General features: G+C 43.1%; 1 protein-coding gene across 2 annotated transcripts in view; it reads left to right on the forward strand.

Annotated features, from left to right (window-relative positions):
• LOC100561002 (polyamine-transporting ATPase 13A3) overlaps positions 1-20,823 on the forward strand; it is a 93,611-nt gene that overhangs the window by 38,777 nt on the left and 34,011 nt on the right. For both annotated transcript variants that reach the window (XM_062984556.1, XM_062984557.1), the window contains exons 8-15: positions 1,634-1,768; positions 1,874-1,946; positions 5,853-5,984; positions 7,136-7,318; positions 8,847-9,004; positions 11,595-11,783; positions 12,057-12,118; positions 14,572-14,722. In XM_062984556.1, coding sequence (XP_062840626.1) covers positions 1,634-1,768; positions 1,874-1,946; positions 5,853-5,984; positions 7,136-7,318; positions 8,847-9,004; positions 11,595-11,783; positions 12,057-12,118; positions 14,572-14,722 — 1,083 coding nt within the window. The remainder of the gene's footprint in view (positions 1-1,633; positions 1,769-1,873; positions 1,947-5,852; positions 5,985-7,135; positions 7,319-8,846; positions 9,005-11,594; positions 11,784-12,056; positions 12,119-14,571; positions 14,723-20,823) is intronic.

Here is a 20,823-nt window from a genome sequence, read left to right on the forward strand (position 1 = left end):
ATGAAACGCCTTCCCCAGCACGCATCACAAACACAACACACCCATTCCCCCACACCCAACCACCACCGCACAGCTCCCAATGCCACGTCAATGCCAATATCTCAAAATACACTGTTAATTCTCCATTTACTTTTATCTTTGCTTCTTGTCGTTTATACATTGGAGTTTTCCATCCCATGTTGTTTGCGCCTACTTGCATTTTTAACAACTCTCCCATTAAAAATTCCCATTGGATATTATCAAATGCATTCTCTGCATCCACGCATATTCGTGCAGCCTTTTTCCCATTATTTTTCTCTGTAATATTCTATGTTACGGGTCCACCAAACGTGCAAGAAGGTGCCTTTCTGTGTGTTGCACCGCCAGCATTTCCCTAGCTGGGTTTTATCCATTTTGGATATTGTCTCTGGTGTTATATAACATCTATGAAACATCTTATACATATTTTCTTTAATGGAGCCAGCTAGTGAGAATTTTCATTCTCCAGATCGATATTTTTCCCTAGGTCTTTAGCCCAGATCATAGTGATTTTTACTCAGTTGTCCTCTAGATTGTATTTGAGTCTATACAGTAGAGTCTCACTTATCCAAGCTAAACGGGCCGGCAGAAGCTTGGAAAAGTGAATATGTTGGATAATAAGGAGAGATTAAGAAAAAGCCTATTAAACATCAAATTAGGTTATGATTTTACAAATTAAGCACCAAAACATCATGTTATACAACAAATTGGACAGAAAAGGTAGTTCAATACGCAGCAATGCTATGTTGTAATTACTGTATTTATGAATTTAGCACCAAAATATCACGATATATTGAAAACACTGACTACAAAAATGGCTTGGATTATCCAGAGGCTTGGATAAGCGAGGCTTGGATTAGTGAGACTCTACTGTATTTATATAATCTAGAAACGAAGTCCCCTTTCCCCTTCTCAAGAATACAGTAGTCTCACTTATCCAGGGCTCGCTTATCCAACATTCTGGATTATCCAAGGCATTTTTGTAGTCAATGTTTTCAATATATCGTGATATTTTGGTGCTGAATTCGTAAATCCAGTAATTACAGCATAACATTATTAAATATTGAACTACTTTTTCTGTCAATTTTGTTGTATAACATGATGTTTTGGTGTTTAATTCGTAAAATCATAAACTAATTTGATGTTTAATAGGCTTTTCCTTAATGCCTCCATATTATCCAACATATTCGCTTATCCAACGTTCTGCCGGCCTGTTTATGTTGGATAAGCGAGACTCTACTGTACTATATTTACAAATTTAGCACCAAAATATCACCATGTATTGAAAACATTGACTACAAAAATGTGTTGGATAATCCAGAACGTTGGATAAGTGAATGTTGGATAAGTGAGACTCTACTGTATATACTATAGATGATTATTTAATTATTACTATTATTTCTACCCCGCCTTTTCTTTAATGGAGCCAGCTATTGAGAATTTTAATCCACTTTTCTACAGGTGTTCCCAGTTCTCCAGATCAATATGTTTCCCTGATTTTTACTCAGTTGTCCTCTAGATTGTATTCTAGTTTGTATGTATATATTCTAGAAACTTCAGCCCTTCTTCCCCTTCTCAAGAATGCCTTCCGTGGCCGCTTCTGCTTGCCTCCCAGGTGTTGAATCCCTTCTACATTTTCCAAGTCTTCAGCATGGTGCTGTGGTCCCTGGACAACTATTACCTGTACGCCTCGGCCATCCTCTTCATGTCCCTGGTCTCCATCTGCTCCTCCCTCTACACCATCCGGAAGGTGAGGCGGGGGTCCCGGGGAGGAGGAGGCCGGGAGGGGTGGCCTGAGTTCCCCCTCAGGGGGGTCCGTGGGGCGGGCGCTGACTCCGCTTCTTCCTCCGCCCAGCAATACGTCCTGCTTCACGACATGGTTGCTGCGCACAACATCATCCGGGTGACGGTGTACCGAGGGCCTTATGGTGAGTGAGACACAGGTGGACCTGCCACTGGCCTGGGCCAAACAGCAGTACGAATCAGAACATCCTAAAAGCAGAATTACTATTAATATCGTATTTTCCTTTATTCTTTTATCCAATTTGTCATCAATCCACCCTTTGGACTTCACACACATCTACCATTTGTTAAAATACATGATCTTGGGCTATTCTTTGCCATTTCTAGCCAAATTCAGATAATGTTTTGACTTTGGTATTTTAGCAACAGTGTCGTTCGGGTTGCTAGCTCTTGTGACTCTATAGCCGCTTGTGCTTCCATCAGTTCCAGGGCTCAATCCCCTTTGAGGAGATAAAACAGGGTTTAAATAAATATAGGAGCCCCCGGTGGCACAGTGTGTTAAAGCGCTGAGCCACTGAACTCTCAGACCAAATGGTTACAGTGGAATCAGTGGAGCGGAGTGAGTGCCCACTTTTAGCTCCAACTTCTGCCAACCTAGCAGTTCAAAAACATACAAATGTGAGTAGATCAATAGGTACCGCTTCGGTGGGAAGGCAATGGCACTCCATATAGTCATGCCAGTGGCCACATGACCTTGGAGGTGTCTATGGACAACGCGGGCTCTTCGGCTTAGATATGGAGATGAGCACCAACCCCCAGAGTCGGTCACGACTGGACTTAATGTCGGAGAAAACGTTTACCCTTTTCCTTAACTACCACCAATTCCTCAATACTTTATTTCCCATACCACCAGACTTCGCCACAGCAACGCGTGGCCGGGCACAGCTAGTATTTATATATACTAGCTGTGCCCGGCCACGCGTTGCTGTGGCGAAGTCTGGTGTTATGGGAAATAAAGTATTGAGGAATTGGTGGTAGTTAAGGAAAAGGGTAAACGTTTTCTCCGACATTAAGTCCAGTCGTGACCGACTCTGGGGGTTGGTGCTCATCTCCATTTCTAAGCCGAAGAGCCGGCGTTGTCCGTAGACTCCTCCAAGGTCATGTGGGATGACTACATGGAGCGGCGTTACCTTCCCGCCGGAGCAGTACCTATTGATGCACTCACATTTGCATGTTTTCGAACTTTTGGGTTGGCAGAAGCTGGGGCTAACAGTGGGGGCTCTCTCCGCTCCCCCAATTCAAACCTGTGGTCTTTCGGTCCAGAAGTTCAGCAGCTCAGCGCTTTAACACGCTGCGCCATCAGGGGATATTATTTCCTAAAGGTTGTGAATATACAATATTTCTGATTGGTTTTTTTTGTTTGTTGGAGGCAAGTATGAATGCTGCAATTAGGCAAAATGATTAGGATGTAATGGCCTTGCAGCTTTAAAGCCTGGCTGTTTCCTCCCTGAGTGAATTTTTTGTTGGGAGGTGTTAGCTGGCCCTGATTGTTTCCTGTCTGGAATTCCCTTGTTTTCAGAGTGGTGTTGTTTGCGATATTTTATGTGCTTCTACTGTCTGTGGCCCTGAGAAAACAGAGGATTTGCCAGACTTTGATGATGGGAATACTTTGTTGGGAGGTGTTAGCTGGCCCTGATTGTTTCCTGTGTGGAATTCCCCTGTTTATTTACTGTCCTGGTTTTAGAGATTATATTGTTCTGCATTATTCTATCCCAGTAATTATTTCATATTAAAGAAGAATCTCACTTATCCAACATTCACTTATACAATGTTCTGGATTATCCAACGCAGTCTGCCTTTTCATAATCAATGTTTTTGTAGTCAGTGTTTTAAATTCATTGTGATATTTTAGTGGTAAATTTGTAAATACAGTACAGTAGAGTCTCACTTATCCAACATAAACGGGCCGGCAGAACGTTGGATAAGCAAATATGTTGGATAATGAGGAATTAAGGATAACCCTATTAAACATCAAATTAAGTTATGATTTTACAAATTAAGCAGCAAAACATCATGTTAGACAACAAATTTGTCAGAAAAAGTATTTCAGTACACAGTAATGCTATGTAGTAATTACTGTATTTATGAATTTAGCACCAAAAGATCACGATATATTGAAAGCCTTGACTACAAAAATGCGTTGGATAATCCAGAACGTTGGATAAGCCAGTGTTGGATAAGTGAGACTCTACTGTAAATAGTACATAGCATTACTGCGCATGGAACTACTTTTTCTGTCAAATTTGTTGTATAACATGATGTTTTGGTGCTTAATTTGCATAACGATTACCTAATTTGATGTTTAATTGGCTTTTCCTGAATCCCTTCTTATTATCCAACATATTCACTTATCCTGCCGGCCTGTTTACGTTGGATAAGTGAGACTCTACTGTATATTGATAATCTTAAATTATCTGCTTAGAACTGGATTATATGAGGCCCCTTCTACACAGCTGTATAAAATGCACACTGAAGTGGATTATATGGCAGTGTGGAGTCAAGATAATCCAGTGCAAAGCAGATAATATAAGATTATAAATGGGTTATATAGCTGTGTGGAAGGGCCTTGAGTCTACACTGCCATATAATCCAGTGCAAATTAGATAATCTGTGGAAGAGGCCTAAGTGAGGCCTAAATCTGCCTGTCCCCTAACTGAAACCTGGCTGTCCCTTGGTTGCTAGGCAACCAAGTGGGCAGAGATTAGCCCTCTAAACTGGCAGCAATTGGATAAAAAAAATATTGCTCTCCCTCTAATTAGGACTTTATTTTTCTTTTCTTTTTGTTGTATCAACCTTGAGGCGTGGATGATGGGTTGTGTTGTCAAATTTTGAGGTTGGGGGGCCTGTACTTTTGTTGTTTTGTGAATTGCCGTGATGCCATCACTCTTTTATATATATAGATAAAAGAGTGATGGCATCACGGCGACCCACAAAACAACAAAACTACAGGCCCCCCAACCTCGAAATTTGACGACACAACCCATCATCCACGCCTCTAGGTTGATACAACAAAAAGAAAAGAAAAATAAAGTCCTAATTAGAGAGAGAGGAATAATTGCTTTTATCCAATTGCTGCCAGTTAGAAGGCTAAGCTCCTCCAACTTGGTCTCCTAGCAACCCAATAAAAAATAATAAAAAACACAAAAAAAATTAAAAACACTAAAAAATTAATACAATAAAATACCATAATAACAAAAAATAACTAAAAATTATACAAGAAAATAATAAAATATAATAAATAAAAAGATAACTTACAATAAAATTAATTAAAAAATACAAATAACGTCAAATACAAATTACACAACAATTTTTAACCAATACCACCACCACTTTGCCACAGCAACGCGTGGCCGGGCACAGCTAGTGTGTGTGTGTGTGTGTGTGTGTGTGTGTATATATATATATATATATATATATATAAATAAATAAAGGTAAAGGTTTCCCCTGACATTAAGTCCAGTCATGTCTGACTCTGGGGGTTGGTGCTCATCTCCATTTCTCAACCGAAGAGCCGGCGTTGTCCATAGACACCTTCAAGGTTATGTGGCCACTGGCATGACTGCATGGAGCACCGTTACCTTCCCACCGGAGCGGTACCTATTGATCTACTCACATTGGCATGTTTTCGAACTGCTAGGTTGGCAGGAGCTGGGGCTAACAGTGGGCGCTCACGCCACTCCCGGGATTTGAACCTGCGACCTTTCAGTCTATAAGTTCAGCAGCTCAGTGCTTTAACACACTTCGCCACCAGGGCGCCCATATATATATATATATGGAATTAAGGAAAAAATAAAAAGATGGGAGACACTACACCATTCATTACTAGGGAGAATCGCGGTAGGAAAAAAATGAATATCTTGCCAGAAGTCCTTTATCTATTTCAGACCCTTCCTATATTATGACCAAAGCAGAGGAAGAGATCGGCTACGACTCCCTTCAACCTGGATGCGACTCTACTGCGGACGCGGCCTAGAATGGCGTTGTCTTTTTTACCTGCCGCATCCTATTCTTGGCTTGTGTCTCTCTTGCAGAGACGGAGGAGATCTTCTCCACGGAGCTGGTGCCGGGGGATGTCCTGCTGGTTCCTCCGGAAGGGCTGACCATCCCCTGCGACGCGGTGCTGCTGAGCGGCACGGCCATCACCAACGAGAGCATGCTCACGGGTAGGACGGGGGCCACTGCTGCTCAGCCTTCTTCTACACCACTGACACACACAAAATAATAACCTCTTGGTGGATTCAGGGCCTTAGAGTCCTTGCAGTGATTGCACTGGTTATGCGGGATGCACTGGGCCCATAACCCTTGTTGGGTTCTGTAACGTGCTTATGAACGTCTAAGGCTCCTTCAGGCAGGGGGAATCTTTTTTTATCCCACTGCTGCCACCAATTTGTGAAGAACGAATAACGACTGCCACCAATTTGGAAAGATGCAACCACCAAAGACCCAGGGAGATGTTTACTTTTACTTTAAAGGGTAGTGTAACTTGGTTTAGAATATAGGCGACAGAGGCTTAGATGTTGAAAGGACAGTAACAAGTTTATTCAGGCACAAGCTTGGTGGTTACAAAAGATGTTTCACTTAGAGGTATTCTTATTAACAGTTACAATACTAGAAGGAGATGAATCAAACTCTCTAAAGTATCACTTCTTTTACTTAAAGTAGTTGAAACCTATTCCTCTGCTCCTTTCTAACTGTTACTTCAATGGATCTCTGTGAGTCCAGATGGGATTGGTTCCCAAAGTCTGAAACTTGGACTATCCAGTGACTTCAAACCACAGTCACTCCCGTGATATACTATCACAGATTCTCTGTGCCTTTCCAGGACACAGACTACATTAAATAAGTTACCAAACTTATTTAAAACTGACTCAAAATGAACAATTGAGTCTCCTTGATCCCATCAACCTAGAATCAATCTTCCCTGTGCCTCATCAGAGCACAGACTGACATTTGAACTTCCCTGGTTTCCCTAAACATGGAACTAGTCCATTCCCTGTGACTCTCTCGATCACATACTTCACATTCATACTTCATTGCAGGTTCTATGCAATCATAGAGCAGAAAGGACTCTTTTCAGCTCCAATTAAGGAGCCAGATACCTTCAGGCTGAAACAGACATGGGCAAACTTGGCCCCTCCAGATGTTTTGGACTTCAATTCCCACCATTCCTCACAGCCTCAGGCCCTTTCCTTTCTCCCCTCCGCCGCTTAAGGAAGGGGCCTGAGGCTGTGAGGAATGGTGGGAGTTGAAGTCCAAAACATCTGGAGGGCCTACGTTTGCCCATGCAAACTCTACAATCCCATTTCTCTTCCAGGAGAGAGCGTCCCCGTGACCAAGACGGCCTTGCCGGACCCCTCGCGAGCCGCGAACGGCCTGCTCCAGGATCCCACCTACGACCCGGAGGAGCACAAGCGGCACACGCTGTTCTGCGGCACCTCCGTCATCCAGACACGGTACTACTCCGGGGAGCCCGTCCGGGCGCTGGTCATCCGGACAGGTAATAACGGTGGCCCAGACCTGGCTCAGGATTCTTAAAAGAATGGCTGTCCTTCTATCCATATACAGCAGAGTCTCACTTATCCAAGGTAAACAGGCCGGCAGAACCTTGGATAAGCGCGTATCTTGGATAATAAGGAGGAATTAAGGAAAAGCCTATCAAACATCAAATTAGGTTATGAATTTACAAATTAAGCACCAAAACATCATGTTATACAACAAATTGGACAGAAAAAGTAGTTCAATACGTAGCAATGTTAGGTTATAATTACTGTATTTACGAATTTGGCACCAAAATATCACTATGTATTGAAAACATTGACTACAAAAATGCATTGGATTATCCAGAACCTTGGATAAGCGATTCTTGGATAACTGAGACCCTACTGTATATCTGAAGGAGCAGAAAAGACTTTTGGTTTGGAGATGTGTAAACACTTGGGGTATTCCTCTGTTCATATTATTTATTTATTTAATACATTTATATCCCGCCCTTCTCACCCCGAGGGGGACTCAGAGCAGCTTACAAATTAAATTTACATACAATATTATATTATTAGCCTAGCACAATACTGGCAGTAAATTACCATATTGTACTATATATATTGTAATATTATTAATAATATTACATGTAATATCTATATATATAAAAGACTAATGGTGTCCTGTCCCGTCCCCCCGCCACTAAACAAAAGTACAAGCCCCAGAACCTAGAAATTTGGCAGCACAATCCACCATCCTTGCCCCTAGATTCTTTTTTTTTAAATAAATTTTTATTAAAGTCATTTGCCAAGGAGTGTGAATCACATCGACAATTATACACAGTGAAGGGGGATAACATGGGGGTAAGAAAAAAATATAGGAGGTTAGGGGAAATCTATTAATCGAAACCCTATATACTAACAGTTATCACATATAATTAAAATTGACTTCCATCAGATGTGTGTTGTTATGTATCGTATTCATTTGGTATCAACTATACCCTTGTATTTCCTCTTCTATTTGTTTGTTGTATTATTTTTCTCTCCTTTAGTGTTTATTCCGGGACAGTTGTGTAGTCTTTTATCTTTGGCTATTGTATCCTTATATTATCACGTTACAGTTCTCTGTTCTTAAATAGTTTGTAACTAATTCCCAATCTGTTTGTTTTTTTGGGTTTTCCTTGAGTGTTTCGATAATAAGTATGTTAATTTGTCTGCACTCATAATTTCCAAAATTTTAATAAACCAGTTTTTTATATATTGCCCCTAGATTCTGACAACAAAAAGAAAAAAAATAAAGTCCTAATTAGAGGGAAAGGAATAATTGTTTTTATCCAATTGCTGCCAGTTAGAAGGCTAAGCTATGATTCTAAGCTCCGCCCACTTGGTCTCCTAGCAACCCACTCAGCTCAAGAGAGAGGCCTCTTCCACACTGCCTATAAAATAAAGATTATCTGATTTGAACTGGATTATCTTGAACTGGATTATCTGCTTTAATGTTATGATGCTCACTGTTCTTACCAACGATGCCTGTGCCCCCCCCCCCAGGCTTCTCCACCTCCAAGGGGCAGCTGGTTTGCTCCATCTTGTTCCCGAAACCGACCGACTTCCGCCTCTACCGAGACGCCTACCGCTTCCTCCTCTGCCTGGTGGGCATCGCTGGGGTCGGCATGCTGTACTCGGTCATCCGCAGCGTCCAGCAGGCGGTGAGTGTGTCCGGCGAAGGGGACGTGTCCTGAGAGTAGAGGTTGAGACTTTGTGGCAATGCTTCTCAACCTTCCTGTCAAGACCCAGGCTACAGAACACCAATAACCATGCGCAGAGGCCAGATTCTATCTAATATCTTTATTAAAGAAATATATAAAGTCAATAAAAACAAGTGAAGAATATAGTTCAGAAGTAGACCTTTCAGGAAAGGTCAAATATAGTCCAGGAAAATAATGTCCAATATGTGATATTAGAGTCCAAAGTTATAATCCATTAACCGAAACACACACTTTGCCAAGCAATAGTGTGGGGAGATGACAAGGTCTTTTAGTCCATTGAAGCTTGACAACAAGGCTGGAAAACAAACTTGATTCTTGGCTAGACAAGACTTGAAACGAGGCAACAAGAAGCAAGAACAAGGTCCGTGGCGAGGTCCGCGGCAAAATGTGAAACAAGGCAGGCTTGGAACTTGGTCCTGGAAACAAGGAACTGGGGTTACGAAGCCCACACACGATCTCACTCCTCAAGCTGACAAATTGACTCCGCAAGGTTTCCGTTGCTGGGAAACTCCTAAATAGGGTCTCGTTTCCCGCCAGAAGAACACTTTCCCTGGAGAACTAGAAGTGAAACCCAACTCTGTCCAGATGCATGACTCCTTAGAATTTCCCAAGGGAAGCAGACCTAATCAGCTAGTTGTTTGGCTGCGATTCAGAGGCTCCGGCGATTAGCCTCCCTGGCTCCTCTATCTCTATTATAATTGTCCTTTCGGGAAAACGGGGGAGAATTCTGCCCAAGGCTTGTTTGGCTGACTTCTTGAGGGCAAACATCCTCCAGGTGCAGGGGCTCCGATTCTGGCTGAACCGGTGGAAATCCCATGTTTTCCTCCTCGTCTGCCACAATAGTACTAGGAACGGGACTACAAGGCCCATGAGACATCACACTTCCCTTAATACTGTTCCTCATGTGGTGGTGACCCCCAACTGTAAAATTATTTTCGTTGCTACTTCACCACTGTCATTTTGCTCCTGTTATGAATCGTAATGTAAATATATGATTTGCAGGATGTATTTTCATTCATGTATTTTCATTCACTGGACTTAATTTGGCACAAATAACCGATATGCCGAAATTTGAATACTGGTGAAGTTGGGGTGGGATTGATTTTGTCATTTGGGAGTTGTAGTTGCTGGGATTTTGGAAAAGAAAACATACTGTGGCCTCCAGGCTCCGCTGCTGGCTTGACCTTGACCCGAATATAAGCCGGGGGAGGCTTTTTCAGCTCATAAATAAGTGCTGAAAAACTCGGCTTATCTTCGAGTATATACGGTATATTGTACTATACCACTATACCGTAACATTATAAGTAATATTACATGTAATATATGATATACAATTATAATAATGTATTATTATTATTTAGTAGTAGTAATAGTAGTATTATATTGTATTACATTATCATATTATTACCAATAATATATGTATATACAATATATTATATTATTAGTATAGCATAATATTAGTATGATATATTATTATCTTGTTATATTGACACAGGAGACATGGCGGAATCGTGTCCTCCTGGCCCCCCTTCTATCATATTTTTTTAAGTGTCCATATTTATATAAAAATATAAAAAAATAAATCTGGACAAATGGCGATATAAAAATGCAAAAGTAATTGGCAAAGAAACACACCAAAAAGCAAACGCAAAAAAGCATTAAACACTTCGAGTAAAATCGCTAGGTTAGAATCAGCTGACATTGGTAATCTTCTAACAAAGAACTGCCAAAAACTGTTAAAATTAAACTAAACAATCATTGTTGTTCCAGTACAACAGTTGGAAATAATAATAATAATAATAATAATAATAATAATAATAATAATAATAATAATAATAGTGCGGTTTTCTGGCATTGTATATTTCTGCCGCTTCAAAGACTCTGTTAGAAACCAGTGCAGGTGGTCCCGGTGGTGATCGGCGCATTGGGTGCCGTGCCAAAAGATCTCAGCCGGCATTTGGAAACAATAGACATTGACAAAATCACGATCTGCCAACTGCAAAAGGCCACCCTGCTGGGATCTGCAGCATCATCCGAAAATACATCACACAGTCCTAGACACTTGGGAAGTGTTCGACTTGGGATTTTGTGATACGAAATCCAGCATATCTATCTTGTTTGCTGTGTCATACAATAATAATAATAATAATAATAATAATAATAATAATAATAATAATAATAATAATAATAATAATAATAATAATAGTAGTAGTAGTAGTAGTACATATAGTCAGGATTTCCAAGCAGTATGTCATCATTTGGTTAACAGAGAGATATAGAAGAATAATATATCTTGCATTTATGATAAGTCTATATTTCATTAAGGCTAGTAATAAATCATGTTCTTACTCCTAGAATATTTTTATGATAAAACCAATTGGGAAATGACATTGATAACCCAGGAACAAAAATTGTGTTGTGGAGTGTTGTTTTTCTAGCTATGCCTGTAGAGATAAGGTCTAATCCAGATCGTAACTTCTCGATCGAAAAAATCGTAACTTCTTCCCGCTTGTGCCTCGTCCTTGGTCAGGAGCCCGTGGGGCGCATCATCCTGGAATCCCTGGACATCCTGACCATCACGGTGCCCCCCGCCTTGCCGGCGGCCATGACGGCCGGGGTGGTCTATGCCCAGCGGCGCCTGCGCAGGGAGCGCATCTTCTCCATCAGCCCCCAGCGCATCAACATCTGCGGGCAGCTCAACCTCATGTGCTTTGACAAGGTAGGTCAGGCGTGGGCCAACTTCGGCCTTCCCTCCAGATGTTTTGGACTCCAACTCCCACAATTCCTAACAGCCGGTAGGCTGTTAGGAATTGTGGGAGTTGGAGTCCAAAACACCTGGAGGGAGACCCAAGTTTAACCATACTCGATATAGACAATTCTCGCTGCAGTTGTCACATATTGCAGTCATCTTCCATATTTTCCTACTTAACTGTCCCAAGAAATAAATCCCTAGTTTGATCACTGATTTCAACCATATCAATTTCCTTTCCAGACGGGGACATTGACAGAGGACGGGCTGGACTTCTGGGGCTTCGTCCAAGCTCAGGACGGCCGGTGAGTGGGCTTCCAAGAGAGCAATTATTTGTGATCATGTGAGGTTCTGGGTTGCTTGTGTTAGGGAACTTCTGCATGGGTTGTGGGGGGTCTTCTTTGTGATTTTAAGGCAAAAAATTGCACAAACATTACGTCAATTTTTTAAGCTTTGGGCATGGGGGACATTGGAGGACTGATGGGACCACAGTTTGCCCATCCCAGCATCGAATATTTATGCTTTATATGAATTTTCTCTGGGAGAGATAAAGTGGGGTATAAATATAATAATAATAATAATAATAATAATAATAATAATAATAATAATAATAATAATAATAATAATAATATCATCACACAGTCCTAGACACTTGGGAAGTGTTCGACTTGGGATTTTATGAAACGAAATCCAGCATATCTATCTTGTTTGCTGTTTCATAATAAAATAATAATAATAATAATAATAATAATAATAATAATAATAATAATAGAAGCTGATTCAAAACACAGAATTGTGAAATAGTCAGTAAGGTCAGCAACCCATGTTGGGTTTAGCAATATGAGATTTATTTAACCTCTTTGGCCGCAGTGATTGTAGCCTAAGAAAGGCAGAGGCAAAGAGCCGTGAGAGCAGCCACCTCCCACCACAAGGCAGTTTCGTAGACAAAGAACCGAACATAAGTGGAAGGTGTAAAAAGATGTTTACTTGTGGACAAGATGAATATAAGCCAACAGTGTGATGCTGTAGCTAAACAGCCATTGGGCTGCATGAAAAGGAGCCTAGTGTCCAGATGGAGGGAAGTCCTGATGCCTCCCTCTTCTGCTTTGGTCAGACCTCTTTACTTGGAATCACACTCTGTCCAGTTCTGGGCACCGCAATTCAAGAGAGATATTTGTCAAGAAATTGTTAAATTGAGACTCATTCGCCTTCCGTCTCAATTTACCTCCTTCTCCATCGATCTGGCTATCTTCTCAGTCGCACAGAAATAAACTCACACTTCCCAGGTGTCAGCTGAAATCAGCGGCTCTTATCTTTATTGTAGTAATTCAAAATACTTACATAGTCTTGACTGGGTATAGCATTTGTGCACCCAACCTGATTGATTGCCGCATGGGAAGCCTTCTGCTGTCGCCTCCCATATTCCACAGCAATGACAAATGTCCTGTTGCATACCAGAAATCACTCACTGTTTCCCTCTAGCAATAAATCTCTACTCTATGCAGTTAACTCTTACATTACTGGAATGCTGGATTACTTGCTGCATTACAGACACACACACGTCAGTTTGCTTTAAACCATAAGTGAAATTTCAAAACTACACAAAACAATACATCCACAATATTGACAAGCTGGAAGGTGTCCAGAGGACGATGGTGACTAAAATGATTAAATGTCTAGAGAGCATGAATCTCTGTGAGGAGGGGCTTAAATTGTGACTGAATCGGCACAGTTGACGCTGTCCTATACCCAGCCATTGCACTTTGTTCTGGCCCAGCTCTAGAGGTTGCAAGATATTGCACATACTGTATATAATTTCTATTGCCTGACTCCAATCTTGAATATGCTAACTACGCCTTGGTTATTGGTTTGTTGAGTATGTTTTTATTGTATTTTATATGCCTTGTTTTTATATGTTTACATGTTTTAAATGCATTTTGATATTGTATTTTAAGCTGTATTCGGGCTTGGTGCCCATGTGAGCCTCCCCGAGTCCCTTTGGGGAGATGGGGCTGTGGCACAGGCTGGAAAGCAAGCCAGCTGCAACAAATCACTCTGACCAAGAGGTCATGAGTTCGAGGCCTGCCCGTGCCTGCGTCTTGTCTCTGTCTATGTTCTATGTTATGGCATTGAATGTTTGCCTTTATGTGTGTAATGTGATCCGCCCTGAGTCCCCTTTGGGGTGAGAAAGAAGGGCGGAATATAAATGCTGTAAATAAATAAATAAATAAATATTATTAAAGTTATTATTAAAGAGCTGGATCTGTTTAGCCTGCAGAAGAGAAGGTTGAGAGGAGACATGAGAGCCTTGTATCAATATGTGAAAGGGTGTCCTAAGGAAGAGGGAGCAGGCTTGCTTTCTCTGCCCTTGAAACTACACCTCAGTGGAGCCATGGGTTCAAATGACAGGGAAGGAGGTTCCACCTGAAGATGAGGAAGAACTTGCTGACTGTAAGAAGAGCTGTTCAGCAGTGGAACTCTCTACCTCGGAGTCTTGTGGAAGCTCCTTCCTTGGAAGCTTTTAAACAGGCTGAATGCCCCTCTGTCAGGGGTGCTTTGATGGTGCTTTTCCAGCATGGCAGAAGGGGGTTGCATTGGAAGGCCCAATTCTGTTATCCAACCTGATTGTCTTACCTGTACCCTAAACGATCCTCTTCTCTCCCTGGTTTTGCACTGATTTCTGCCTTGGAGGAGCTCCGTTTTCTCCCTGGCCTTTGATCTCTAAGCTGTGTCCCTTTCTGCCCCCCTTTTCCTGCAGCTTCCTCCCTCCGGGGCAGGACCTCCGCTCCCCGGCCCTGACCGGCTCTCCTTTCGTGGCCGCCATGGCCGCCTGCCACTCGCTCGCCACCATCGGGGGACGCCTCTCGGGGGACCCCCTCGACCTCAAGATGTTCGAGGCCACCGGATGGGTAAGCGGACACACATTGGCGCCTTTGTATCCTGCTTTAGTTGGACCTCTTCACCTGGAATCACACTGTGTCCCATTCTGGGCACCACAATTCTATGGGGATATTGACTGTAAGCTGATAAGGGTCCAGAGGAGGGAAACTACATGAGTCTGGAGACCATGAATAATCCCTATGAGGAGCATCTTAAAGAACTGGGTCTGTTTAGCCTGCAGAAGAGAAGGCTGGGAGAAGACATGATGGCAGCCATGTATTGTTGGGAATTGATGAGCCGCTCAGCTCTAATCACCCCCTTTATGAGGTAAATTCTCATTAAAATAGCAGAGTAAAATGCAGCAGTGAGACTTACATGGTGTGAGTTTTGGAAGGCCTCTTGTGTTTTCAGGAAGGCAAAGGAATGCAAAGTTAGCTTTAAAGATTAAAAGCATTTATTGAGGTAAAAAGAAATCCATTGATGGATAGAAAAGGTTTGGAGCTAACTAGCTAATCTAACCTGATCTAATACACATAGACGGATTAAAATAACAAAGGTCTAGATAGCTACATCTTGATTAGAAGAGGGGACAAAATGCGTCCGCTCTGGAACAAAGCAGGAAGATGGAATGGCGACCAACCTTGTGGGCTGCTTCTTCTCTAGGGCCATAAACATTCCGAAAGCCAAATTGGGGAAGTTACATCAAAGCCCTAGGAGAGATCACATTTCTAAAGCATCAAAGGGTGGGGTTGACCTAAACAGGACACGAGGGAGGAAACAATAGTGAAGCCTAATCAAAGCATGCATGGAACTGGGGAAGGTGTCCCTAACTCTTTTTCTAGGCTTCCTATCTAACCATAGAGACTTAAGCAGTACAGGATGACATGTATAAGTATGTGAAAGGGTGTCATAAGAGGAGGGAGCAGGCTTCCTTTTGGCTGTCCTTGAAAGCAGGACTAGGAGCAGTGGGTTCAAGTGACAGGAAAGGAAGGAGATTCCGTTGAACATTCGGAAGAACTTCCTGACCGTATGAGCTGTTCAACAGTGGAACTCTCTGCCTCGGAGTCTGGTGGAATCTCCTTCCCTGGAAGCTTTTAAAGAGAGGCTGGATGGCCATCTGTCAGGGATACTTTGTGCTTTTCCTGCATGGCCGGGGGTTGGACTTGATGGCCCAGGTGTTCTCTTCCAACTCTATTATTCTATGTTTCTATGATTGGGTGATAAGAGCAGCTGGAGGGGGCCGGGCAGGTTGAGCTCGGAGGAGAATAGTTTCAGGGGGGACACGATGCTTAAATATTTGGACGGATGGGCTGGGCTGTGGCACAGCTGGTTAGTAGCCAGCAGCAATAAATCACCACTGACTCTGAGGTAATTGGTTTGAAGCCTGGATCGGAGTTAAAGCTCCCAACCATTAATAGCCTTGCTTGTAGCTGACCTAAGCTGCTCGAAAACATGTGCCTGTAAGTAGAGAATTCTAGATACTGCTTAATGTGGGTAGGCTAATTTAACTTAATTTATGACACCATAAAACTGCTGGCGGCTTGCAAAGAACATGAGGAAGTACTACCATCAAAAAGGACTCGGTGTCACAGTGGATGATGAAACAGCAGCTCCCCCTGTGGCCGGAATGTTAAATAACCTCTATTGTCTCTCTGTATGTGTGGTATGTCTGATAATGGCATTGAATGTTTGCCATGTGTATGTGCATCGAAATTTATTTATTTATTTTATTTATTTACAGTATTTATATTCCGTCCTTCTTTCTCACCCCAAAGGGGACTCAGGGCGGATCATATTATACACACACAGGGCAAACATTCAATGTCCATAAACACATAGAACCGAGACAGAGACAGACGCAGAGGCAATTTAACCTTCTCCTGAGGGGATGTTTGATTCTGGCCACAAGGGGGAGCAGCTGCTTCATCATCCACTGTGACAGCACTTCCTCATTCCAACGTCGTAAATTAGTTAAATTTGCCTCCCCACTTTTTATAAGTGGTACCTTATTTCCTACTTAGAATCATAGAATCATAGAATCATAGAATAGTAGAGTTGGAAGAGACCACATGGGCCATCTAGTCCAACCCCCTGCTAAGAAGCAGGAAATCGCATTCAAAGCACCCCCGACAGATGGCCATCCAGCTTCTGCTTAAAAGCCTCCAAGGAAGGAGCCTCCACCACGGCCCCGGGGAGAGAGTTCCACTGTCGAACAGCTCTCACAGTGAGGAAGTTCTTCCTGATGTTCAGGTGGAATCTCCTTTCCTGTAGTTTGAAGCCCTTGTTCCCTTGTGTCCTAGTCTGCAGGGCAGCAGAAAACAAGCTCCCTCCCTCCTCCCTAGGACTTCCCTTCACGTATTTGTACATGGCTCTCATCATGTCTCCTCTCAGCCTTCTCTTCTGCAGGCTAAACATGCCCAGCTCTTTAAGCCGCTCCTCATAGGGCTTGTTCTCCAGACCCTTCATCATTTTAGTCGCCCTCCTCTGGACGCTTTCCAGCTTGTCAACATCTCCCTTCAACTGTGGTGCCCAAAATTGGACACAGTATTCCAGGTGTGGTCTGACCAAGGCAGAATAGAATAAGGGGGAGCAGGACTTCCCTGGATCTAGACGCTATTCCCCTCTTGATGCAGGACAGAATCCCATTGGCTTTTTTAGCAGCCGCATCACATTGTTGGCTCATGTTCACCTTCCTCCCCACGAGGACTCCAAGGTCTTTTTCGCACACACTGCTGTCTAGCCAGGCATCGTCCCCCATTCTGTCTCTTTGATTTCCATTTTTTCTGCCGAAGTGAAGTATCTTGCGCTTGTCCCTGTTGAACTTCATTTTGTTAGTTTCGACCCATCTCTCTAGTCTGTCAAGATCGTTTTGAATTCTGCTCCTGTCTTCTGGAGTGTTAGCTATCCCTCCCAGTTTGGTGTCGTCTGCAAACTTGATGATCGTGCCTTCTAACCCTTCGTCTAAGTCGTTAATAAAGATGTTGAACAGAACCGGGCCCAGGACGGAGCCCTGCTTGTGGCACTCCACTTGTCACTTCTTTCCATGATGAAGACGACGCATTGGTGAGCACCCTTTGGGTTCGTTCGCTTAGCCAATTACAGATCCACCTAACCGTAGTTTTGTCTAGCCCACATTTTACTAGTTTGTTTGCCAGAAGGTCGTGGGGGACTTTGTCGAAGGCCTTACTGGAATCCAGGTACGCTACATCCACAGCATTCCCTGTATCGACCCAACTCGTAACTCTATCGAAAAAAGAGATCAGATTAGTCTGGCATGACTTGTTTTTGGTAAATCCGTGTTGACTATTAGCAATGACCGCATTTGTTTCTAAGTGTTCGCAGACCACTTCCTTAATGATCTTTTCCAGAATTTTGCCTGGTATTGATGTGAGGCTGACCGGACGGTAATTGTTTGGGTCGTTCTTTTTTCCCTTCTTGAAGATCGGGACCACATTTGCCCTCCTCCAATCTGCTGGGACTTCTCCCGTTCTCCAAGAACTCTCGAAGATAATTGCCAGTGGTTCTGAAATAACTTCCGCTAGTTCCTTCAGTACTCTTGGGTGTAGCTGATCTGGCCCTGGGGACTTGAATTCATTTAGAGAGCCCAAGTGTTCCTGGACAACTTGTTTCCCTATTTGGGGTTGGATTTCCCCCAATCCTTCGTCCATTCCGTGTTGCTGAGGTTGAAGATGGCTTTCTTTTTGTGAGAAGACCGAGGCAACGAAGGCATTAAGTAGTTCTGCCTTTTCCCTGTCCCCTGTCGCCATCACCCCATCTTCTCCTTGCAATGGCCCTATCGCCTCCTTTTTCTTCCTTTTTCTACCAACGTAAGAAAAAAAGCCTTTTTTGTTGTTTTTTATGTCCCTGGCAAGCCTGAGCTCATTTTGCGCTTTAGCCTTGCGAACCTTTTCCCTACAGGTGTTGGCTATACGTTTGAATTCTTCTTTGGTGATTTCTCCCCTTTTCCACTTCTTGTGCATGTCACTTTTGAGCTTTAGCTCAGTTAGAAGTTCTTTGGACATCCATTCTGGCTTCTTTGCACTTGTCTTATTTTTCTTCTTTGTTGGCACTGTTTGCATTTGCGCCTTGAGTATTTCACTTTTGAAAAACTCCCATCCATCCTTAACTCCCTTGTTTTTTAATATCGGCGTCCATGGAATGCCGCTCAGTAATTCCTTCATTTTTTGGAAGTCAGCTCTCTTAAAGTCCAGAATGCGTGTTTGACTTGTCTTAGTTTCAGCATTCCTTTGTATTGCAAACTGCAGGAGCACATGGTCACTTGCCCCTAAGGATCCAACCACTTCAACTGTATTGATCAGGTCTTCCACATTTGTTAAGATTAGATCAAGAGTTGCTGATCCCCTTGTTGCCTCTTCTACCTTCTGGACCATAAAATTATCTGCAAGGCAAGTGAGGAATTTGTTGGACTTTGTACTCTTGGCTGAGTTTGTTTTCCAGCAGATATCGGGATAATTGAAATCGCCCATGACTACTATATCTCTTCTTTGTGCCTGTTTGGTCAGCTGTTGACAGAAGGCTTCATCAAGTCCTTCATCCTGACTCGGAGGTCTGTAGTAGACACCCACGACAAGATCTTTTTGAGTCCCGGTTCCCTTGATTCTTATCCAGATGCTTTCAAACTGGTTTCCCGGATTACAGTCTTGCATTTCTTCTGCAACGTAACTGTTTTTGACATATAAAGCTACTCCCCCTCCTCTCCCCTTTGTTCTATTTCTGTGAAAGAGGTTATAGCCCTCAATGGTTAAATTCCAGTGATGGGAGTCATCCCACCAGGTTTCAGTGATGCCTATGACATCGTATGTGTGGTGCTGTGCTAGGAGTTGGAGTTCATCTTGCTTATTTCCCATGCTCTGAGCATTAGTGTAAAGACATGTAAGCCCCTGTGACCTCCCCTCGAACTGTTTATTTGGGATTATTGTGCTCTCTGTACTTGGTCCTTGCTGTGTTTGTGCAGCCCTCCTTTTAGCCTTTCGGCGGTTCCTTGTGGTCGTGGGTAATATAGTGTTCGCCAGGCTGTTGTTCCCCTCCCCCAGTGGATCTAGTTTAAAGTGCGCCTGATGAGGTTTATGAGTCTGTGTGCAAAAAGATGTTTTCCTACTTGTGTGAGATGCACCCCATCGCTTGCCAGTAGTCCATCCTCTTGGAAGAGTAGACCATGGTCAAGGAAGCCAAAATGCTCCTCTTGACACCATTTTCTGAGCCAGTTATTGACCTGTACTATTTTTCCGGCCCTTGTAGAGCCGTGTCCTACAACAGGGAGGAGGGATGAAAAGATCACGTGTACATTATACAGTTTTAGCTTTGTTCCCAGAGCTCGAAAATCATTTGTGATCTTTTGAAAAGTATGCCTAGCGGTGTCATTGGTACCTACATGAATCAACATAAGGTGGGGAGGGTGATGGGGCTTTAGGAGCCTGCTGAGCCTCTGAGTGATATGGTGTATTTTTGCCCCCGGGAGGCAGCATGTTTCTCGAGCCATCCCATCCGGTCTGGAAATGATGGCTTCCGTTCCTCTAAGGAGGGAGTCACCTACTACCAAGACCTGTTTCCTTTGAGGATTGACAGGGTCCCTTTTGTGCAAGACAGTGTGTATGTCCCCTGAAGAGTGTTCCTGTTGAAGTGAATCATGTAGGTGTAAAGTGTTGTCCTCCTCCTCAACATCCCCAGTGCATTCATCAATGACAATCCATTGAGATACATCCGAGAGCCCATTACTCTCCCAAGGATGTTCCTGTTGCTCCTGGTCTATGATTGGGGATGGAGCATTTGCATGATTACATAAGTGTGACTGTGGTGATGCACTGTCCCCGTCAGGGCTATCCCCTGCGCATTGATCCAGGGTGGTCCACTGAGTGGTATCTAAGAAACTGTGGTCCTCCACAAGATGTGTTTCCTGATTGTATGTTAATGATGTAAGAATTTCAAATCTGTTGTGTAAATGCAGCTGAGCAGAGGAGTTCTGCGGAGGCTGCCTGGTCCTGCGTCTCCTTCTATGGGTGACCTCCTTCCAAACCTGAGGGTTGTCTACCTTTGAGTTGATCTCCCCATAAGGTTCCTGATCATGGTCTTGGTGGTGTTGGTGTGATGCAGGCTGCTGATCTACAGCAGC

Source organism: Anolis carolinensis, chromosome 6 (assembly GCF_035594765.1).
Source record: "Anolis carolinensis isolate JA03-04 chromosome 6, rAnoCar3.1.pri, whole genome shotgun sequence".
NCBI lineage: Eukaryota > Metazoa > Chordata > Lepidosauria > Squamata > Dactyloidae > Anolis > Anolis carolinensis.